General features: G+C 41.1%; 1 protein-coding gene across 1 annotated transcript; it reads left to right on the top strand.

Moving 5' to 3' along the window:
• Positions 1-109: 109 nt before the first annotated feature.
• SRD5A1 (steroid 5 alpha-reductase 1) lies at positions 110-11,448 on the top strand. Its single transcript, XM_053964362.1, has 5 exons — positions 110-492; positions 2,519-2,685; positions 5,664-5,765; positions 7,864-8,014; positions 10,151-11,448. Exons 1-5 carry the CDS (start codon positions 167-169, stop codon positions 10,215-10,217), a joined length of 813 nt encoding a protein of 270 aa, XP_053820337.1. The 5' UTR covers positions 110-166; the 3' UTR covers positions 10,218-11,448.
• The last annotated feature ends 12,905 nt before the right edge of the window (positions 11,449-24,353 follow it).

Here is a 24,353-nt window from a genome sequence, read left to right as displayed (position 1 = left end):
GGACCCGCCTTCTCCCGGCGCTGCTTCCCGGCGGAACTTCCCGAGCGCCCGGCCCGGCCCGGCCCGGCCCGGCCCCACCCACAACTGGCGGGCGGAGGCGGGGCTGGGGCGGCCATGCCCCCGGCGGGCGCCGGCGGTGCCAGATGAACCGAGGCGGCGGAGCGCGATGGGCTCTGCTGGCGATGGCGGCGTGTGCGCGCTGTGGCGCCGGGCCGAGGGCCCCGAGGAGCGGCGGCTGCTGGAGCTCTCCTCCTACGGGCTGATGGCGCTGGGCGCCGCCTCCGCCCTGCTGCTCTGCTTCATCCCCATGCCCTACGGCCGGTACTCCTCGCGGCGCTTCGGCTGGCTGCTGCCCGCCCGCCCCGCCTGGGCGCTGCAGGAGCTGCCCTCCCTCCTCGTCCCGATCGGGCTCGTCGCCTGTGGCGGGGCGGTCGCGGCCGCCCGGCCCAACCGCGTCCTGCTGGGCTGCTTCCTCCTGCACTACGCGCACAGGTGCGGGGTCGGGCGGGCGGCGCTGCCCGCGGGCACAGGCGGGGCTGGGGCGGATGGCCGGGGCTCCCTGCCATGCTGGAGGCAGGAGAAGGGATCGGTCTTCTTAGAGATCCTTGGTCGCTGCTTCCCGACCGAAGGGGTCGAGGTTCTGTTAATTAGCGTGTGTTGCTTAATATAATAGTTACGGAGTCCCTTCTGCTTCGCTACGCTAAGATATGTCCTGTGTTGTTATGGTGTCTGGGTAAATAGCTGTGGCGATGCGGTGCCGGCTCCCTTGTGTGCGCTGTGCTGTGCGCTGTGCTGTGCGCTGCGATGCTCCGGCGTGCAAACGGAGCGCTTGGCGCTCCCGCAGCGCGCCGCTTCATCCCTGTGCTGATGCTGCTGTACCTCGTGGTGACTCCCGCTTCGGCAAAGGATTGACCAGGCTGTCTTAAGGTCACAGTGTTACAACAAGGAAAGGTCAGCACTGTGTAGTGATATAATCTTGATGTTGCTAAACAATAGCTATTTTCTAATTATATTGTTCAACATTGTCTTTCAACATAACATTCATTCGTTGCAGGACTTGGACTGGATGAACCCTGTGTGTTTCCTCCAGCTCAGCATATTCAATGATTCATTAAAGTACTGGCAAAGCTGAGGCTGAGTGTCCTATGTTTCCAGGTAGTCAATAGTATTCAGGCACTTTGTAAAAACACTTGGAGAAGGCAGCTGAGTTGGAGCCCAGGTGTGATCTTGCTGTTCCCTTCAAGTCGTGGACAGTAGCTACTTGTCATACTCCACAAGTAAATTAGTCTCCAAGACAGAAAGGTTAGATTTGTCAGGTTTATTTTAAGCCACTTGTGCGACTGATGTTATTTTCTGGTGCTTATTGAGAAAAGCTCTTGCTTTTGACCAAGTGTATTCCAGCAGCCTTGTGGTGGGGAGGTATATGACATATGGTTGGCCTGGAGGTTGCCTTTGAAAACCTGCAGTTGTGTCTTTGCTCCCCCTTTTTCTCCTCTTAAGTGTAAAGACATTAGCTTTTACATGGGATCTTAACTCATCCTTGAAGTTTGGGAATAGCTAGGAATGTGAGGCAATTTCTTTTTTTCCAATTGCTTGTTGCTATTGCCAAACCCGAGGGACTCTTCTGTAGGTGAATGTAAACTGGAAGAACGTTCTATGTTATCTTCTTCTGTTTGTTGTAGCATTACATGCTTTAAATAATCCTGTGATGAATTTGTTACCCTTTCTTGAAAGCTATTAGAATTGGACTTCCTTTGGAAAGGCTATTTTGAAGCAGTCATTCTTGGGTAGATGGAAAACACGTGAAGAATGCTCAGGCTTCCGTGATCCTGCTTCTGTATCATTATGGATCATAATTAAATCAATAGACAATTGGGAGTTGGCTAGTTCCACAAGAAAGAGCACAAGAGTATTCACCTGCTCTTCTTGTTTGGAGCTAGTTTGTTTGCTTGCATAATTTCCCAGGAAAAGCAATCAAGATTCCTTTCCCAAATGGGATGGCAATTGTGGGTTTGTCACATCTTTAGAGGTGTCATAGAGTTGACCAAAACTGTCAAGGTGAAGCAATTAATGTTTTGGCTTACAAAGTAGGGAGGAAACTGAGGTCAATTACGTTAATTTAAAGGGGATTGACTTTCCCCCTGGAAATGCTGGGGGAATTTAGTAGAGGGGTCCTCGTTTCATCTCAGAAAGCTTGATGATACAACTGAGGATTTAGGGACAAATGTGGACTGTGCGTAATATCAGTTGTCTTTATTCCTCTCACCAAAGTAATTGCTTTGGATGCAAAGTTCAAAATTTCTGCCATACGGTAGAGAGCACTGGTCTTGTAATTCCAACTAGGCAAAAAAAAGAGAATGTTTTAGATGTTAAAGCAAGTGCAGCTATCCTTTCAAACAGACACCAAGAGCTGGTGCTGAGAATTTGTAAAGTAGGGTAGTGTGGACAATGTTTGGACTTCAAAACTATCTTTTTTTGTGGTTAATACAATACATTTTCTTTTCTCTGTTTTCTATAGGGCACTCATCTTTCCTCTGCTGATCCGTGAAGGAAAACCAACGCCGTTTTTCACTTTTGTGTTAGCACTTCTGTTCTGTGTTTTCAACGGGTACTTGCAGGGCCGAAGCTTAACCACCTATGCAACTTACCCTCCAGGCTGGCTGGGCGACTCACGCTTCATTACAGGTGAGTTAAATCATGTTATGAGAACATCAGGTGTCATTTTCCTCTGTCTTCATAGCTCTTAATTTTTTATTGTGATTCCACAGTATCTCCAATGCCATTTTAAAAGTCTTCTCATAATTTTCTCATTGGTGTAGCTTAAGGCTTTTTAACTTGTGAACTCACACTTCTTTCTGCAGTGCTAGATGATCTGATTGTCATTTTTACTCTCTAACAGCTAAGTAAATCCAGGTCATGTATTTTTTTTTTCCTCATAGAAGCTTGAAGCCCTACAGGGAACCAGCAACATGCAGGTTTAGAAGAAACAAAGCTTTTCTGTGTAACATGTAGATTAAACCAAAGTAACAAATTTGTGGAGTGAAAAATCTATCAAGGATAGCTGCTAACTACTGACATACCGTGGTAAATGCTAGAAGTCCTTGGTGTCAGGATATCTACACTGGATACACACAAGCACCAATCCAGCTGCCCTTATAATTGAGGAGTGGCTTTGTCAAATGACAAAACTGGCCCCACAAGGAAGGGGTGGAAGGGTTGATCATTAACTCCCAATTGGGAAGTGAGGTTACATTTATACTTGAAGCAATGGATATGATTAAAGGACTAAGATATTTAGTGACAAAGTATTTTATTTACTCAATTTTTTTGTTTCCTAGGCATCTACTTTTGCCTACTGTCAAAATGATAGTATCGTTTCCTAATGAAATCTTTACAGAAAGATCATTTTCATGTGAAAATAAACCAGAATATTTTGCCTCATCAAAGGCAGAGTACTGGACTGTGTAGATCCTTGATCTGAGTCAGTACCCTTCTTTTCGTTATTCTGTAGCCAGAGCAAGTTAGTCTTTCTCCTTTATTTCTCAAGCCTTTTACAACAATAAAAAATATATTTTTTGGCTTTATTCCAGTGTTATTTTGGATGACATAGAGGACAACTGTGCTGAATGCTGTCATGAATATAAGATTGAAGAAATTTCAATATAAGTAGATTCTCTTGCCAAGATCAGGAGGCAGTTCTCTTCGTGCGCTAAAAATAGAGAAATTGAGGTACAAGGGAATGACTTCAGAGGACACTAGAATAGATTTGAAATTTTCTTGGTGATTTAAAATTTCCACTTTCCTTAAATCAGAATCCAGCAAAAGAAAAAAAAGATTAAGAGATTTCTTGATCAACACTGTTCAAGACTGAAGCCAGGCAGGCGCTGTTTTCAGTACCTTAGTTGAAAGATATCTCAATACAGTGCTGTGAATGAATAATGATTAAGGAGCTATAAATCAGTTCCTCCTTAATCAAATATCTTTTAAAAAATCAAGTTAATAAGACTTGTTGCTCAAGTTTCCTTGGGTTCTTTTGGGCAGGTTTTGGTTTTTTTTTTAAGTTTCAAGGATTTCTGAAAGATGCAAATGTATAAATGACACTAGTTAGGTTCATCTGCTTTCAGTTATGAATACTTCTGTGAATGAATTAGTTTGATTTGTATTTGTGGTTTTGTTTGTTTGTTTTTTTCCCAAATAATACCAGTTTGAAATATATGCTTATATATATTTCTAGTACCACTAAGTGAACCTGTCTGTTTTCAGAGGAAACAGGACTGTTCTGCTGCAAATACAGAACCATGAGCTTGCAAACCAAGAACAAAGTCATAATCTTTCAGCATGAACTTTACACCTGTGTGCCAATAAAGAGCTTGTGAATTTACCAAGAAAGCTGGTGATACCCTGAAGTGGTGACTGCTACAAATAGGACACTAACACCTCTGTGCCTCACCCTTGTGTCCTTTCCTAATGTATCTGAACTTTTAGTTGCAAACTGCTTTCTTCCTTTGCTTGCTTTAGCATCTTCAAACCCTTTGCAGCATGCCATGTCTTTTCTTACTCCTTTAAGTCCCTATTCAACTACTTCCTTCGAATGTTGATGGCTAACTCTTTTGTGCATCAAAACACTTCTTTAGTAGCAGCTCTGCAAAGCAGAACAGCACCTGTAACTCACAAGGTGCAGGTTACAGAACATCAGCATCTCACCTGTTGCATGAAGCTTTTTATCTGGCAATGAGGCAATTAAGCACATGTCACCTCTGCTCTCTTCACACATCAAACCTGAAGAGCATGTATGCCTTGTCCAAATCTGGTTATCATCTTGTAGGCAAGGGATGTGGGTTACAAGTGTCTCTCCTAATATGGATAGGTATCTGGATGCTCCAGACTGTGTCTTGTTGGAAAAACTAATCACAGAATCTTAGATGAGGCACTCGTTAACCTCAAAACATAGACCTTATCTGTTCCTGATCAGCAGGCAATGCTGCCTTCAACAGAAGATAACATAGGCAACATGTTGGCAAGGGATAAAAATAATGAATTTCAATCCTAAATTCCTTTTGATTTATCCCACCCTCATGGCAACATAAGGATGCAGAATGTGACAACAATGTCAGTTTCTGTGAAAGGCTATAATAAATGGCTAAACCGTTTTGCTGAAAGGCACAAGTAAATGGTACCTTAATTCCTTCACAGTTGTATTCCTTTTATTGCACAGAAATCTGTTGGGGAAATTTTGATACGCTATCAGTAAAACAGTAAAAGGAGAGTGGGGCTAAGATGTGTCCCTCTGGGAAGATTAAAAATGGCTGTTTGTTTCAGTGTGTAAAATTTTAGCATATTTGTTTTTCTATGTCGAAGTTAGGGAAACGTACACGTTACATCTGCATATATGAACATACATACATTTATATAAGTCTAGCAAATAAGAATAAACTTCATTTTTACAGTGCTATTTCCCATCTAGGGAGCTGTTGATACTGTGAGCTCTACTGATTGAAGAGCACAGTGTGGGACTGGGACTGTGCAGGATGTCACCAGAACTGTTCATGCTGCTTACATTACTACTGCTTTGAGACAATATGCCTAATGTGATATCTGACTGTAGTTTGTTTTCTGAACAAACACAGTACACTAAATATAGTATTTTTAATATTTCTCCATAGGTTTTTTAGGATGGTTGATTGGCATGGCCATCAATATTCATTCTGATCATATTCTCAGAAATCTGAGAAAACCTGGGGAAACTGGTTACAAGATACCAAGAGGTAAGTAAAATGGTACAGAAATTAACACAACAAAAAGAAGTATTTCTCATATAAGAAGAGGTGGAGAGAGCTTGGACTGTTCAGATTGGAGAAGAGAAGGCTCAAGGGAGATCTTATCAAAGTTTATATATTACAAAGAAGAGAGAACTAGGCTCTCCTTAGTGGTGCCTAGTGACAGGACCAGAGACAGTGGACACAAACTTATATCTGATTTTTTTTTTTTTTTTTTGGGCTGTGGGGATGGTCAAACACACAGGTGTGGAGTAGGTTGCTCAGAGAGATTGGAGGGAGACTCAAAACCAGACTGGGCATAGTCCTGGGCAACCTCTTCTGGCTGATCCTGCTTCAACAGTGGTGGTTGGACAAGATTATCTCAAGAGATCCCTTCCAACCTAAAATGATTCTGTGTGAAAATGGCCTTCTAAAGCTTGGTGTATTTTAGAGGATATAGTAATTTGTTATATAAGAGGCAACTGGAAATAGCATTTTATTTTCTACCACAGGAAGTGATTTTATGGTTTGGGAAACTTTTTTTTTTCCTCTTAAGCCAAATACTGTAAGGAATCTGTTTCATTATATCACTTGCCTTGTGCAAATCTTTGGGTTTCTTGACCAACACTGGCTATATTTTTGAAAAGGGGTAAAAATGTAACAGCACTGCCCAACTTTTCAGAGAATGAGCAGGTGGGTGGAGAAGAAAGACCTAAATTATTAACTCAGTGTAGGAGCAGCAGGGGAATGAAGAAATTACTCAGCATGTGACCCATTTCATGTCTGATATAAGAGGGAGGTACCTAAAGTAATTGGTGAACAGCAGCAATTTTGAAAAGGGAGACACAGGGAAAAGAGGACAGAAATTGAAATGAATTTGGCATTGTAAATTCTGACCTTCATGGGAAAATGGAGAATGTGAAAGGCTTTCTTATGGAGCCTATATGGAAGTGTTAAGGTTTATTATCACTTTTGCAAACAGGCACTCTTCTGGGTACATTACACTCACTGAGAGCAGAAAGATAACACTACCTCTGAATTCTGTTATCTCACTAGATTTTTCTTCTTAGTTGTTGCTTTTTCTTAGTTGTTATTTTTTTTAATAAAACTGTAAGAACTAAGATATATAAGGTAGACTGTTATTTTTCACCAAGAAGAAGACAATGATTATAATTTTAATAGATGTAAATTGAAGTGCTCATGTGAAAAAATGAATATGAACATACTATACTGTGTTCAGTGTACAAAATGGTTCTGAAGGAAATATGTTATTTGCTGTAAGATCAGGAGGAGGCAATCTTTTTGATGTTGCTTATCCAGTTTAAGTGCTAGAATTTCACTTTTGTCACAAAAGTAGTGTAACTAGAGCAAGGTCAAAACACGTCCTTTATTACATTTCCAAATACTTGTTTGTTTAATCCCACTGGTAAAGCACATGCTGAGATGTTATCCATTTGTGCACCAACTTTGGAATTAGGGCGAAATTCTTAATTTATAAAATTCCTAGCAGCTGGAGTACCAATTGTTTATGCACAACTGTCTATACAATTGATTTAACACAGACTGCCAAATTTTCACTGAGTGTAGAAGCTGAAACAGCAGATTTGATGAGCAATGGTGACAAAAGCGCAATAACTTTGTAAGCTAGAGAATAAATTTGGAACTTCATAATAATAGTATTGTTCATAATTAACTTATTTTCTAAAGTACTTAAAGAAATTAAAAATTGTAGGCTAACTAACCCAGTATTTTCTGGGACTCAAGGGGAGTATGTCTTCTATTTCTACATATTTTAAAAAAGTTTTAGTGTACGATCAAAGAACATGTCATTAAGTAATTATTCACAAAGGCATGCACTTGCTTCTGATCCTAGTAAATCTGCTTTTCTTTCTTTATTTAAAGAGGAAAAGTGGAGCTACAAAAGGTCTGTCTAAGAATGAGGTCTGAAGTGATCCTTCATAGTACAGCTTGAACTGAAAAATGCTGTCTCCAATGCCTTTAAAGATCAAATAGAGATATTAGTGATATAGCTCCTACTTGGTGCACAGAAAGGTAACATTGAACATCTTTACTAAGGTATTTTGAAGTAACTTTGTCCTGCTTTCAGGAGGAATGTTTGAGTATGTCAGTGGAGCCAACTTTTTTGGAGAGATCCTGGAATGGTTTGGCTTTGCCCTTGCCTGCTGCACCATTGAAAGCCTTGCATTTGCATTGTGTACTCTTTTCGTCCTGGGTTCAAGGGCAAGACAACACCACAAGTAAGTGTTCCTGCCTTGTCAGCTTGGTCGTCTCTATGCCCCACTGCATTTCCATTTCACAAATTATACCTCATCCTACAGGGATGTTGCAGAGCAAGTCTTGTGAAAGAGACTGCTGCTGTAGGGCAGAAAATGATAGAGAATACTCTGAGAAGATTAAGTACTGCAGAATTTCAGCAGAATAGTACAGAGCATAAACACAGTACAATAAGGTGGTCAAAAGAATGTTTAAATGAAGACAGTACATCCTGGATCTGTGAAGATTATAGACAAGTTTATCAATATTATCTTAATTAATCAAATATTATACTTTCTCTTCTCAAACTTGTTTCTCTAATATATAAATTTTTGAAAATCACCCAAGCTGTCTTTAACAGGCACACTTTATAGTCATGTGTGTATCATATTGTCTATAATCAATTGTATGGACATTATGAAAACAGTTCTGATAGATGATATTTAATGAAGTCTCTGCTCTAAACATTCTGACTGCTCATGTACTGTATTTATAATGTGGCTTTCCTGCTGACAAGAAGGACCATAGTTTGGGGAGACTTGTTTCCTGAAGGGATTCTCATTAAGGAATAGCATGCTTAAAAGAATTTGAACATGTTAATTTTATTTTGGTTATTTTCAGCTTCCTGCTTTGGTTGTCATGTTGAAATTTAGTGGCATAAGAGGAAATAAACATGAATTTAAGGACAAAATGGGTTGAAAAAAAAATACCAACCAACTGTGAGGGCAGACATGTCTATGTCTTATGGAGTCCTCAAAACCTCCAGAAATAGAGGTTTTCCTGCCCATTGTTTGTAGGATGTTCCAGGTCTGTAATACCCTCCCAGCGAGCAAGTTTCTCCCACTATCCAACCTGAGTCTTTCAAACCTGTTGCCTATGACCATCTCTTCCTGTTTTATCACCTGCTATTAGTGAGCAGAGTTGCAGAGTATCTTGAGTTGGGAGGAGCACTTGAAGGTTGTGGTGTCCAGTCAACTGGTGTGTGGCAAACCACAAGGCCCAGGGCTCATCCAGTTGAGTTCTGAGTGTCTCCTCCTTGCCAGATGAAGCAAGGACAGGTTCTCCTGCCTCTCCTTGTATATTATGTTCTTCAGGCTCAAATTCCATGGTTGGTTTCCATCAATCTTAAGCCTTGATGGCCCTCTTTTAGAACATCAAGAAAAGCTAAAGGTTGTTAAATGAAGTTTTTTTACACTAAAGGAAAAATGCATGAAAATGGAATAGGGGTACAGGACAAAACCCCCAAGCAACTAAAAATAGCAAATCCATGTAAGTGAAGAAACATGTTAGTGTAGTTTGTTTATTTAAAAAAATTAGAATAAATGAGTGAAATGGGTTAATAGGGTAGTAATTGTATTCCCTAGATGCAGGTTATCGTGCATTGTGTGTTTTGTTCTGTTTATTCCAGCTTTGATCTTGCAGTTAACTATTGATATTATGAATATCTGCACCTTTGAGGAGCTCAGGTGAACTTGTTCTGCTTCTCTGAAATAAAAGAACTAATAAATATTCAAAAATGGGAGTAAACATGCTATCTGAGAGTAAACAAATATCTGATAGTGCTCTGCTTTTTTTTTTTTTTTTTTTTTTTTTTTTGTCTGGATTTGAAAATAGTGATGGTCTTTGAGGAGTGTTAGCAATAAGGCAAATGCAATGTTTGTCATGTTCAGTTTGATTACCCAAATTCTAACTGCAGCCAAAGACGTTTCTATGCAGAATGGGATTCTCATTCCAGTGTGTGAAGCATCCCTTGCTTATTATGCAATGACACGTTTTTGATTTTATTTTTTCTCTCTCTAAGTTTAAGATGTGTAAATTCTTAGTATTTGTAATACCATACATTTTGAAAGAATGGGTTATTCCTTCCCTGACATATCTCACCTCTATTGGTTTGATTTCCAAACCAACTGGCAGCTAGTTATATTTGGTGATTAGATGTCATTAGGGTGAGTGCAGTAAATGCCATTTTTCTATCCAGAGTAGGTTATAAAGGCTTTTTTTTTTGTTTGTTTGAAGACAAAAATGTGTATGGATTAAATTAAACACATTGTACAATCATTTCATTTCTTCAGCAGTGTTTTGAAGACTCAATACTCATCAGATTTTATTTTGTTTTTCAGATGGTACCTTGAGAAATTTGAAGACTATCCAAAGGACAGGAAAATTGTCATTCCATTTTTGTACTGAGCTGTGCTTTTAACACTTTGAGATGGATGCTTTTAGTAACAGCCAACATTTTACAGATGCTGGCAGGTTAGCAACACACTTGGATCATCACTGTGACAAAGCCTTTCCATCAGTGCTGCTATTACTTACTGCTTTTTCCTCTTAATGGTAACCCAGAAGTCTGATGGACAGGGTGAATAGGAGCAGAAGTGCCTTTCCAGCAGTGAAGCACCTTCTTAAATACATTAGGCAATGAGTCTGAATTGGCATCATGGGAATTACTGTGCATGACTTCTGATCCTTCTTTTTCTGCCTGTGAGGGCTTCTACTGATTCCACTCAATGTAGCTGAGGATTGTGCTGTGAGCTCAGCCACCCTCACTGCAATCTGGATGGTGTGTTCTGCCTACATACACTAATAGGGTTGATTTTATTTTTTTTCCTTGCCTTCCTAATTCTTTCAATTCCCCCCACCTGCATCTCCAGAAGAGCTGGTGATGTAGACCAAGGGATTAGATGAATACAGTTGCTTTTACATGAAAGGCAGTGTTTTTCCTTCTCTTTGCACCCTTACAAATATAGGGACACTGTATAGACAATATTTAATGATATTTACATAAAAGCTGTAGTGCTAATAGATTAATATTGTCATCTACCTCTTAAAATTGATAGCTATCTCAATATGCAATATATGTCTTCTCACTCTAAACTGGTTTTGGAAGTCTACGTAAGATACTTAGGCCAATCTAGCATTGTTAACAATTGTGTAATGTTTTCTAACTTAATTTATAAAAAAACCTTGAGATTGGAAAAAAAAAGATTCTTACTATGCTATTTAAAAAAAAAATCAAGTGTCTTCTTTCTTCTGTTGCTAGGTGATTGCTAAATTCTAGGTGATTTTATATTCTAAAATTCTGAGCCTTGTGTCTGTTCTCATACCCCAACCTTTTGCTCATGAAGGACTCCAGAATGGTTTCAAGAACATGATGGGATCCCAAGCATACAGATTTTCAGTTTATCTATGTCTTTTGCGTGATTGTAATAATAATCTTTTAGAATTGCTGGCCCAAAAAAAAAACCAACCAAAACAACCCAAGAGAAAACTAAAAACAAAAACAAAAGGCCACCAAATGAACAACCAAATTCTAATAATTATAAAAATTAAGAAACAAATAAATGAACACTAAGAAAAAAAAATTTCCACAAAACTCTGCTGCTAACATAATTTGAAAATAAATGGAATTCAAACTTTTGCCAAGTGTCATCTGCTCTGTTTGTACTTCTGTGTTGGGTTATATTCTTAAAAACAAATTAGTAGCGTAATTTTGCCAGTTGCTAAGTTTTCCAGTAGGGAATTGCAGTAAGATTTGTTTTGATGAGCAGTCATGAGATTGCTGGAGAGAGAGGATGGTGAAGAGTTTGATTTACTCCTCAATGTTAAAATGGAGTTATTTGACAATGAAAGTTCAATAGGATCACTTAAAGCATATTCTGAAGATAATTTTAGAGTCTTAGGATATTTCTAAATCCTGTCATGTCGGCAGCATTTTTTTTAATCTTCTTGTCTAAATCATCTACCAATCAAAATCTTTTTTAGTGGAAAAAAAATATAGAATTCAAAAACCACTATCTACCCAAGGTGTTTAAACACAAACATAGTTTGTGGTTAATTAATATCTTTATTGGGTTTGTGTGGCCAGATTTTGGTGGTGGGGGCTAAAGGGGTGGCTTCTGTAAGAAGATGCTGGAAGCTTCTCCCATGTCTAGCAGAGCCAATGCCAGCTTGAGCCAGGGCCAACCTGCTCCTGACTACGGCTGAGCCCATCATGAAGGACAGTAATGTCTTTGTAATGACATATTTAAGAAAGAAAAAAAAATACGTTCTTGGGCAGAGCAACATCTATGCAGACACCAAGTGAGGAGTGGGAGGAGCCACTTCAGGTGTTGGAGCTGAGATTCTCCTGCTGGAGCTGTGCCCCTGCAGCCCATGGAGGACCATGGGGATGCAGAGATCCATCTGCAGCCTGTGGAGGATCCTCATGCCAGAGCAGGTGGCTGCCTGAGACGAGGCTGTGAACCCATGGGAAGCCTGTGCTGGAGCAGGGTTGTGAGAGGGATGTTTGGAGAGAAGAGCACATGCTAGGGCAGGTTTCATGGTGGGACTTGTGACCCTGTGGAGGACCCACAGTGGAGCAGGCTGTACCTGAACAAAGCAATCCATGTTGGAGCAGTTCATGGAGAGCTGTTGCCCATGGGATGGACTCAGATTGGAGAAGTTCATGGAGAATTGTCTCCCATGGGAGGGACCTCATGCTGGAGCAGGGGAAGGCCTCCTCTCCTTGAAGAGCAGGAGAAACCACAGGTGATGAACTGACCATAGCCCCCATTCCCTGTCTCCCTGTGCCTCCCTGGGGGAGGAGGTAGAGCTTGGGAAGAAGAGAAAGGTAGAGGGAAGGTGTTTTTAAGATGCATTTTACTTTTCATTATCCTGCTGTGTTTTTGTTAGTAATAAATTCAGTTAATATCCCCAATTTGAGTCTCTTTTGTCTGTGGTGATATTTGATGAGTGATCTCTCCGGGTCGTTATCTCAACCCATGAAGCTTAGACTTTGGTTTCTTCTCCCTGTCCAGTTGTGAAGAAGAGTGACAGAGTGGCTTTGGTGGACACCAGGGTGAACCCACCAAAATATCTTATATCTTCAGGGATATTTGTTTAAGAATCACTAATGGGACAACCTCCCAGTAAAAAAATCACTTTTTGGCAGCATTTTAGAGTCTAACCTAACACTATTTTTTTTGCCTTTTTTGAAAAGGTAAATGTTCTAATACTAAACAGTGAAAGAAAGGTCAGTGTTTATTGCATCTTTATATTCAAGAGCTGTAATTCTCTAGTCAGTAGTCTTCTATCACAGTTTCCAGAAAATTTGAACAGATGTCTTAATTTTGCTCTGGTACTATGCTAATAAATATTTATCTTGCCTAAAAGTTCAGTTGGTTTGCCCACATTAATTTGTGGTTTGTCAAGAGTGGGATAGGATCTGAAGTGTGATAGTCCGACAGCTTATCCCTGTTCTCTCTCTTGTTGCAGAAAAAGAAAAACTAAGGTCTGTGAGCTGTGAATGTCAGCATGTTTAGAAATGTTAGTTAATTGGATTAATTTAAAAAATCCCAAACCCAAGCCAGAAGCTTTGTGTGATTATATTTTATATTCTCATTATACTTCTAGAGCCTTCCCTAAGTAAAGTACAGATTTTATTTGAGGCAGGTCTTATGAGGAGCATATGAAAGAGCTGAAACTGTTTAGCCTGGAGAAAAGGGGGCCCAGGGGGAATCTTACTACTCTCTACAACTGCCTGAAAGGAGGTTGTAGCCAGGTGGGAGTTCATCTCTTCTCCCAGGTAACCAGTGATAGAGTGAGAGGAAATGGCCTTATGTTGTGCCAGGGGAGGTTCAGATCGGCTATTATGAAAAATTTCTTCACTGAAAGGGTTGTCAAGTCCTGGAACAAGCTGCCTGGGGAAGTGGTGGAGTCACAATCCTTGGAGGTATGCATGTAGTTGTGGCACTGAGGGAGATGGTTTAGTGGTGGACTTGGTCGTGCTGGGTTAAAGATTGGACTCACTTAACTTTGAGGTCTTTTCCAACCTAAACGACTCTATGATTCCCACATTTCAAGACCCAGGTACATTGGTGAAAGCACATGATCAACTTGGTCAAATGCTAGAGTTGTCTTTTGTTTAAACAATATCCCATTTATTTGTCATCACTTGTGAGCCTTTCCCTTTTCAGCAGCTCTGACAGATTTTTCTCTTGGAAAATATATAATACTGAAATATTTTTCTCAAGAATATGTAATGTGAAAATGAACTCTATTCTGTGCATTCCAGAGGGAGAAAACATGCATATTTTCTATTGGGTATATCTGTAGCTGTTTTTAATAGAGATACTTGTAGCAAGAGTGATAAATCTTTCCCCCAGATCCCTTACTAATAAAACATTATTTGTGGTGTCTTGCTTGAACACTTTTTTTTTTTCTGTTAGTAATACCCGCTCTAACTTGTGGAGATTGACCAAGGCTTTTGTATCAACAATTTCATTATCCCAGCTGAGATCTTGGGGAGTGTAAAAACAAGATTGGATTAGAATGACCTAGATGCATGTGTGATCTTGATGAGATGTACTCAAAGCAGTTATTAAAAGTCACAAGGTAAATTTGTCTAGTGATACATTCTTAGTTACGTAAAACAAAGTATGTAGCTGATATGTTCTACACTTGCAGTTAGAGCAAAGATTAACAGAAGCAGAGGCTGCTTATTTTGGTTCCTCTCCTGCTGCTGGATCACTTCTCCCTTGAAAAAACTGCAGCACCTGCTGTTTCAACGATTTTAACTGAGATTCAGCATGATATTATCTTTTGGGGGACTGAAGATAGTTTGCAAATTACTTGTATAAACTTGAATTCTTCCAGCAGACAGGAAATCCTGAGTGCCTACCACAGTTTTTATATCCTGTTTTGTGATTGAAATATATTAATAACTTTAGTACGAGACTGTCCCAGTCTGTTCTATGCTCCTCAGTTTTACCAATAATAGTTGCAGTTGTCAGGGCAGCCCTTCATACACACATCCATTTTGTGAGGAAGGCAGATCTCAAGTTAAAATTGCACCACTTTTTGCAGTGATGCAACATATCTATCACCATCTTTGTGCTCATGTGCCCACACAAAAACATGTGTAAGCAAGCAATTAAATTTCTGTTGCAGGACAACTGAAGGGCAAAGCCTTAACCAAGGTTTGCATCTGAAAGAATTGCACAACTGAAGCTTGCTCTTGAACTTCTTAAAACAACATGTTTTTTACATCCCTTGCTTGATTTACCATGTCTGCTTAAAAATCAAAGCTAATACATGATGCATTGTTGTGTACAAGTGGGTAGTGGAAGCAACAGGTTATTCACTCACAGAGATGAAAGAAAACCTAACACTTGGTATCCTTTGGTGCAACGCTTCCCTGGAGATGATGCCTTACCAATGTGCTAGGAGTGTCTCAGTGGTGTTGTTTGTCCCTGCTTTCTCTTGTTTTGGAAATACCTGTCCAGTTTCTGAGAGGACATGGGTGGCTGGATCCAAAGAGACAGCACTAGCAAAGCCACATGTTCCACCTGCTCTGAGAGGGAGCACTCCATTTCTTTTGGGCTATTGAAAGGGAAAACAACCGCAAATTTAGTTATAAACTTCTGTCAGAAAAGAAACAGCTGTGTGATCTGGGAATGGGGGCTCAGACATTGAGCAGCACTGTCCATGACTAAAGACCAGTCCAATGTAAGCAAGAAAAACCTACTTCAGGTACCTGCTGTCTTTCTGTCCTGCTGGCTGCTTCATGGGGTTGGAATCTAACCTTTTTAATCCATATTAGTGTGTTGGTGAACAGTCCAGGAGGCTTCCAGTTATGTCCCCACTCCACATGTTGTTTTTGCTGCAGAAGACCAAGAGACACATGCTGTGCAGAGTCAAGGTCCTGCTAATGTGCAAGGCAAAGCACCCCAGTTCAATAGTGTAGATTTGTAGGATTTTAATGTTTTTCAAAGGCAAGTATATTTCCTCTTTCATTCTCTGCCTGTCTCTTTAAAAAATGGTGATGGTATCGGAACAGGAGAACTGAATTGAAAATCCCAAATAGTACAGTGTAAGTGCTCAAGTGTTAAAGGACAGTCATGAGGATATAATAAAATCAGTAACCAAAGAGTAAAATAGTCCTTTTTACACTTCAAATAATCCTTGCAGATTTTACTAGGCCTCAGAAATAAAGAGTATTAGACTAAGCATAATATTTAGTCTGAAACAGTGCAGTATATGATAATTACTGATAGAATAAAGTAACACCAGGAAGAGCAGTTTAGAAAATATGAGTAGCTATGCAGACAGCATACAGCAGTATAATGTTATGAATAGAAAGCTAAATGACCAAGAAAAAATGAACTATTTTCATAAGCAAAAAGAGAACACTACTCTAGTGTGGAGTCCTCCTTGGTCTGCAGGTGGATCTCTGCTCCATTACGAACTTTCATGGGCTGCAAGGGCACAGCTGCCACACCATGGCTGCAAGGGAATCTCAGCTCTGGCACCTGGAGCACCTCCTTGCCCCTCCTTCTTTGCACACCTCGATGTCTGCATAGCTGCTCCTCTCACATATTCTCACTCCTCTCTCCACTTGCAGGGCTTTTTGCCCCTTTTTAACTATTGCCCCAGCAATGCCACTATCACTGCTGGGTTCAGCCTTGGCCAGCGATAGGTCTGTATTGGAGTTGGCTGGCATTGGTTCTGTTGGACATAGGAGAAGCTTCTGGCAGCTTCTCACAAAAGCCACCCCTGTAGCCCCCCTATTACCAAAACCTTGCCATGCAAGCCCAATAAAATGTTTGAATTTATAAAAGTTCAAAATAAAACACTAACACTAAAGGAAAAGTCTTTTGTCAATTGCTTTAAGTGGTTTTCCTAAACTGAAATTGCCATGCAATGTAGACATTCCAGACTTCAATGAATAATATGCTGTAATTACTACTCTTTAAATGGTTACTATTAAAAGTAAAAAACCCCAAAGTAATTGCACTTTGTTTCCTAATTCTTCATACTAGATGAATTGTCATTGCAACAGCTTTTAATTTCAATTCAAAGCAGACAAAACAATCTCCTTTGCAGATGCAACTCCATCTGCTACGGTGGCTAAACCTCAGAGATCTTCTTGAATGTTCTTGTTTCTGCATCAGATCAAAAGAAGATAAATTGCTAGTTACACTGCAGATGACAAACCATGACTTATTTTTCATTGAGTAATACTGTCATCTTCTGCCACTTTGTGTCTTCATTAACACTAGGCTAATTAGAAACATGAAATGATTATCTAACATTTCCTTACATATAAAATTCAGTCTAACACTGTTCTCAATTGTCTTATTGTGGCACTGCACAGATGTGGGCTTACTGGGTACCTATTGCATCATAGTTTCCAGTCCCCTCTAAGCACTGCCTAGAGCAGAAATTGTTACTCACAGCAGCAAATTCAAAGACAGTCCTCTCCTCTGGCTCAGGGACCCGGGAAGCAGGCAAGAATTCACCCCCAAACAAGCATGAATAAATTACCAGCAGAGGTCTGCACCAGCCGTCTGTGTCTGTGTTGCACAACATGTAGAACAACAAGGAGTGCTAATCTTCCTGCTCATGATCTCTTTCCCCTCCAGCCCTCAACATAGCAGTCCTCAGTAAGAGGCACCATCCTCTACAAAGTTACTGATAGCTAGACCTTGCCAGCACTTAGTGCATTGACCCTCCTTTGGTGTCACAGCACTCAGCCAAGGAGGCCAGGAAAGATGGAAACCCACCCAGAGAATTTTTTTAATTCAGCCTTTCAGAGGCTTACAACTTTTGTTTGGGCTTGGAAGATTTTTGTCTGTTTCTGAGAAATATGTCAATACAAATGTACAAAGTGGATGCCTCCAGCAGCTGGGCACAGGCACCCAGTCTGCTCAGTAGCTGTCCCTGGATCTCAGCTTCCTCAGCTACTGGCACTTGGATGCACCAGCCCATGCATGCATGGAGACACATTTTGACACAGTTTGAATCCACCATTGACTGTGCTCAGACACAGGGGGCATCCAGCAAGAGGCCCTGTGTCCTCAACCTCCACAGCTGACACCACTTGGAAATGCAAAATTCTGACAGGCCTGCAGCTGCAACCTGGCTGCTGGTATACTTAGTCTGTTCTTGTCTCAGATTTTTACTAAAGCCGTTCACTTAAAACAAACAAACAGAAAACGACACCAGGGGAAAAAATCCATTCTATGATTTATTCATGTAACATTGTTTTACACACAGTGAATTTATGGACTGTCTCATGAACTAAGAGGGGTTCTTGGAGAGTTTCCTGTGGAGAAAAGATTGCTTACCCAGAGCAAAGTTTTACTTTGGGGTGGGTTTTTTTGTGGGTTTTTTTTTTTTTTTTTTTTTTTTTTTTTTTTTTTTTTTTGTTTGGTTGGGTGTTGGTCTGGATTTTTTGATTTTTCTTTTAATAATATCGAAACTCTTTATCACAGAATTGTTTGTGTTTGTCCTGGTGAATTTTTGCAAAGCACTGTTTACAGGAGAAGCAGAAAGGGAAATGCTGGTACTGACCAGAAAAGTTGAGTTCTACATTTATTAGTTATTTGCAACTTAAATATGTTCTAAAGTAGATGACTGTAGCATAAGATGTAGGGGAAAATACAAAATACAGAGCACAGCTCTATTGTTTATAGAGATTGCTTTCCATAACACCATATTTTTCAGCCTAGGAACACACATCTCCAAAGGCGTTTTAAACAACAGCCTTTGAATGGGCTTTCATTTTAAGTAAATCAGTTTTCTGAAAGGCTCTCCAGTAAGGATTTGGAATGGATACTCGTGAAGACTACAGGTAATTTTCATTTCCAGGGACAAGACCCTTATCTTTGTTAGCCTCTGTACAGATTCTTCCAGAGAAACATACTACTCTTTGTCCAACAGCAAGGCCAGCTGTTTGGCAGCAAGGCTAGGCATTCAGCCAGAGCTCTACTTGATCTAGAAAAGGTTTTATCTTTCCTAATGTATACTGTAAATATTTTGTTCTAGCAATCCAATTTGAAACTTTCCAGGATGATAGATGAGATCTGCCCTGAGACATCACAGACCATTTTTTCTTCCTTGTGGGTAACTGCAGATGTAATTCCTGGGAGATCAAAACATTTTGTCCGTAATTCTTGTCGGTTTCCATGTGGCCTAAATGAGAGAGTTCAAACTGAATGAGAGTTTGAATCAGGCCCTGCTAAGAATTATGCCATGCAGTAAAAATGTCAAGAATTTTTTCTTTGTAGCTGGGTAGAAAGCCGAGGCAGAGCTGTCTATCCTATGTGGTATAATCAAGGTCAAACCACTTCCACCCTGTCTCCTAGCCCTATGCCAGAGCCATTGCTAGTAGTAACAGATGGTTTCCAGGCCAGCACCAGGCAAGGGAATCATATTGCAAAGCCAAGTAGTGGATGGTTAACCGGAACATGTCCTCAACAAGAAACATACCACACTCAGAGCGGGGAAAGGATTTCACTTGTCACAAGGATACTGAAAGCAGAAAACAGCAGGAAGAAATACAGGGCAAAAGGTGAAACAGGCAGCTTCCACATCTTCAGGACAGATCCTTGTATGTTTCCCTGTCTACCCGTAACAGATCCGGTTCAAGGGAAGGCTCTGAAGGGGTCTGCACTTCACATAGATTTATGTAATGGAACTCCTGAAGCATCTCACTGGGTAGTATGAGGTACAGACTGATACTGTGTATGGTTCTCAAAGGTAAGTTATGGAAGAGAAGGATCAAGAGAGGGTCCCCACTAGAGGGCAGAGGGACTGATCAGTCTACACTGATTATTTCCATCCAACAAAAATAAGTCTCATGGACCATGTCTGTCACCGCCTCATGAGGAACCAGCTGGGATAAACTTCACAGCTATCACCAGGCAACCCTGAATGAGAAAACAGCTACAGCCTGGTGATGAAAAGAGTGTCCCACCAGGCAGGCGTGGAGCCACAGGACAAATGTCTTGTGTCCAAATTAACTTGTTTCCCAGAAGAAGGAGGTCCATGCATACTTGCTACCACATCAAAAGAAAAAAGCTGAACTTTTATGTTCCTGTGCACAGAATGAATACCTTTCTGTTGATGGTGTCAGTCAATACCACACCATGAGCTCTGCAGGAGACTCTGCAAGTAAAGCCTATCCCATTGCAAATGTTGTCTGTCACCAGCTATGGCAAAGATCTTCAACTTGAGCTGTAGTACTGGATGGAGGTCAGACTACTCCAAGGCAGGCTCCTGGCTGCAGGGCTGTCAGACCTCTCACTCAGCTGAGAAGCACTAGAATCATGAATGAACTGCCTGGACTCAGTGGAGTGGATCACCAGCCTGTGAAGCCTCACTGCAGGAACCTGGAGCTGTTTCCAGGCTTCTGGATGCTTTGAGACAGTGGTGAATTTAAGGCATGGGTAAAAGCAAAGCTGCCCCATCACAAAATTACATGGGAGCTTCAGCTTGGCACCTGGCAGCAGGAATGGCAGCCTCTCCTTGCTCTGGCCCATGACCTGCCTGGAGGGAGCAACAGATATTCTGCTATCTTAAATTAAGCACAGTAACCTCAGTCTATCAGAAATCCTAATCTGTTTAAATTCTAGCATTTCACCCTTCCTCATGCCTTTTCAGCTCTCACCACAAAAAAAAATGAATGTTGTTTCTTCAATGTTACCTGCATGTCCATAGAGCTCATGAGCTCAGGAGTTCAGAGGCATAGACACTGTGAAGTCCATGTTTGCTGAAATTAGAGACTGATACTATGAACAGACTCCTTAACTCAGTTTGCATGGCTGTGGAACAGAATCTGCCACTGCAGGTAACTATCATCTTCTCTGTGCTGGGTTCTGCCCCTGGATCACAAGAACCCCCTCCAACAGGGAAGAGTGGCTGGAAAGCTGTCCATTGGAAAAGGCCCTGGGGGTGCTGGTTAGCAGCCAGCTGCACATGAGCCAAAGTGTGCCCAGGTGGCCAAGAAGGCCAATGGCATCCTGGCCTGTATCAGCAATAGTGTGGCCAGCAGCAATAGGGCAGTGATCCTCCCCCTCTGCTTGGCACTGTTGAGTACTCAAACCCTGTGCTCAGTTCTGGGCCCCTCACTACAAAAGGAACATCGAGGTGCTGGAGCAAGTTCAGAGAAGGGCAATGGACTAGGGAAGGGTCTGGAGAACAATTTTAATGAGAAGCATCTGAGGGAGCTGGAATTATTTAGCCTGGAGCAAAGAAGGCTCAGGGATGACCTTATCACTCTCTATAACTGCCTGAAAGGAGGGTGTAGCCATCTGGGAGTTAGTCTCTCCTCCCAGGCAATAAGTTACAGCACATCGAGGCCTCGATCTGCACCAGTGAAGGTTTAGATTGGCTATTAGGAAAATTTTCTTCACTGAAAGGGTTGTCAAGCATTGACAAACACTGCCTGGGAAACTGGTGGAGTCACCAAGGGTTGACTCCCTGAAGGGATCCTGGAATTATTTAAAAGATGTGTAGATGTGGCACTTAGGGACACAGTTTAGTGGTGGACCTGGCAGTGCTGGGTTAAAGGTCAGACTGGATTGCACCTGGTCGGACCAGGTCTTTTCCAATCTAAACAATTCTGTGATTCACTGCTGACACCCACAGACAGGAGATACTGGCACTGCCAGTATCACTAGGGGGGTTTGGAATGCCCAGGCATGCTCTGTTCATCTACAGCCTTCAGGATCCCAAAGGCATGTCTGTTGGACTGCATGTGTGTAAGGTCCCAAGGTGAAATGGTACTGACAAGCTGAAGAAGTCCTGCAGAAGTCCCAGCTGATGTCTGTCCACAGTCTATCCATGCACTGGAAAGAGCTGATGGTGAGCCCGCTTTTTATTTCACAAGGAAGGCAGAGAAAGTTGTACAGTGCTATACAATTGAATATTGAACCACAGTATAGGACCCATAGGAGGATTTGGTGCAAGAAAGTTGGAGTGCTAGTAGGAAGTCTGAGGGAGAGGTGCCTGAATACTCTTCTGGTTCCTGGCTTTGATTTTAGGTCCCTCAAAGAGCAAAAGGAATGTGTGTGCTGACTGATGAGCCTCCACTCTGACAGTCTTCCTGGCTCCCTGGCCAATATCTGCATCTGACCACTCCACCTCTTTTGCTCCTCTTATTCCTAGTCTAGATATTTCTCTACATCAAATAAAATTGCTAGCCATGTTCTCTTACCCATGAATGCTTTTCCTATCTTTGTTCCTATCCTCATTCTAAAGGACCAGCTAAACCATATTATTCTTTCTTATCCCTATCTAATCTATCCTACAGCCGCTGCACAACAACTTTAGCTAAAAACCTGCCAAAAATCTTGCTCTCCTTTGATCTTCTGTACTTCTCTGCTAACTTATCCATGGCCCAATGCAAATACAGCTCAGGTCAGTGCTTTTATATTGGCAAAAAGCTGTTTCTCTTATGGAAATCTCCTTCCTGAGACGTCCAAGTGATTTACTTGTGGCCCAAGAACAGTTAAAAATAATAGCTTTGAAGGTGGAGATGCAGGACATAGATATACTTAAGGAGACGGAGGTGCATTGCAATAGAGCAGTTTCTATTTAAAGAGTGAATTCATGTAGGTACGTGCCTGTTCTGCCTATAGCTGAGGACCAGTGGGCAGGATGAACCAATGATAAATACTTAGGCAGCTGACCATGCAAGATAAATTATCTTCTCAAAATCTGTACAAGATCAAATAAGGCTTTGATCTAGCATGGGATCTAATAAAAGTGGGCTATATCTTTCACAATGATAGTTTTTGCTGACACCTAATGTAACCTTAATTCTAACCATGGTCATTCTTCTATGCATAAATGATCCTTCCAGGTTTAATACAGAAGCAGCTGGTGCCCTGTCTGATTGCCATGTTAACATGGCAGATCAGAGTTCCAGGGCACATCCTCACTAAGCAACTTCTACATCAGCTTTGTCACAGCTTGTCCCCTTGTGCTCTCCCCAGCAGAAAGCTTACACCCAGCGGATATGACGAAAGAATTTTTATTCTAATATTGTTGCTAGAAGGAACAATGCCTTACTTATAGGTTCTTCTCCTAGAAGACAATCTAGCCAGATCTACTTTTTCCTTCTGTATTAGTGCACACGCAATCACACTGTGGAATCTCCTCTGCCAGGATTCACACAACACATTCTGCATGCCCTCAGCTGTCCTCTGCAGCAGCCTGGAGAGTGACAACTTAAAGATGATCATGGGACCACCTAGATTACAAGCACAAGTAAGGGAGGAATTCTAACCAGTTTATTACTATGAACTTTCATGAGAGTAGCCTTAATATATTCTCTCAACCTGTCATTCAAAGGCAAGCAACCCTTCTGACAAAAGCAACTCTTTCCAGGGCTCTGTGCTAACCAGGACAGGAAGACAGAGCATCTGATTTCATACAACTCTACAGATCCCACTTAGAAAAGTACTTTCAAAAGCTTTATAGATATTTAGCATAAACTTCATTTGTTTATGATCTCTCTCATTTGTTTGTGATTTTCTACAGCTAAAATTATTCTTAAAACCCTCTTTGTGCTTGCTATCACCATTTAATTTCACGTCTATATAAAGCTTTGAAGAAATAAAGTCTGTGAGATTTGTCTTCAATTAAGTGTTACTGCTGGCAGAACATCCTCTCTTATGAAAAGTGACAAGTCTCAAAGGCAGAATTCCCAATCCCTGAGTTAAAAAACAAACCTTCCAAAACCTGTATGCTCCCAAACCTTCTCTAAATGATTAAAAGAAACAAAATAGAACACAAGAACAGCTTTAAAACTTTCATAGAACATCCTTGATACAGAGGAATTTAATATGTCACCAAATACTGTTAAAATATGCTGTGTTAAGTATTTAAGTACTGTGTAACAAGCTAAGATAAACATTCATAATAAAGCAGACTTTTGAAAGTAATCCCTATCAGAGTCCCAAATACAGCAATGTAAATCGACTGTGGGAATGTCAAGGCAGCACCTTTACCTTGCTCCTTTGTAGTATTGCACATCCATACCATGCACAGAGTGATGAAAGGTCTCCGAGGCAGAGTTCCCACCAGAAGCATTGACACACATCCAGCAGTGTGAGGCAAGAATCACACCCGGCTGTCCGTGCACCCTCTTCCACTCTGATCCCACCCTGAATGCAAAGGGAACGGAATGGCTTGTGAACCGCCTCCCACGCTTTCTCCATTTACCACACAGCTATTCTATGTAGGCAGCTAGAAAAGGATTTTCATGTGCATGAACATGCCTGGCTGGAAGCTGCAGCTGTTCAGCTGCTGATTTATCATGTGTTCAGCTTCTCTGACACAGGGCTGGCAGCCCTTGTAAGAGCAAGGAAGACAGGATGGGAAGAGGAGATGGCTGGTGGTTGACAGCTGTTTCAGGCTCTGTACTTTAATTGGCTCTGAATATACCTCAACAACTTAAATTTGGCTGATGTTTACTGTTCATCAGAAGAGGACATAGAGCCTTGAAGAGAGGAAGGACTGAGCCAAGTAGAAGATTTAAGGGAGAAAATATAACAT

Source organism: Vidua chalybeata, chromosome 1 (genome assembly GCF_026979565.1).
Source record: "Vidua chalybeata isolate OUT-0048 chromosome 1, bVidCha1 merged haplotype, whole genome shotgun sequence".
NCBI classification, from domain to species: Eukaryota; Metazoa; Chordata; class Aves; order Passeriformes; family Viduidae; genus Vidua; species Vidua chalybeata.
This window is presented reverse-complemented; position numbering and strand designations above follow the sequence as displayed.

What these genes read in the sequence shown, in the direction of transcription:
- SRD5A1 (XM_053964362.1), top strand. Translation starts at nt 167, where the DNA reads ATGGGCTCTGCTGGCGATGGCGGCGTGTGCGCGCTGTGGCGCCGGGCC. An exon ending in CTCCTGCACTACGCGCACAG is followed by an intron (nt 493 to 2,518) that starts GTGCGGGGTCGG and finishes TGTTTTCTATAG; the next exon opens with GGCACTCATCTTTCCTCTGC. An exon ending in AGGGCAAGACAACACCACAA is followed by an intron (nt 8,015 to 10,150) that starts GTAAGTGTTCCT and finishes TTTGTTTTTCAG; the next exon opens with ATGGTACCTTGAGAAATTTG.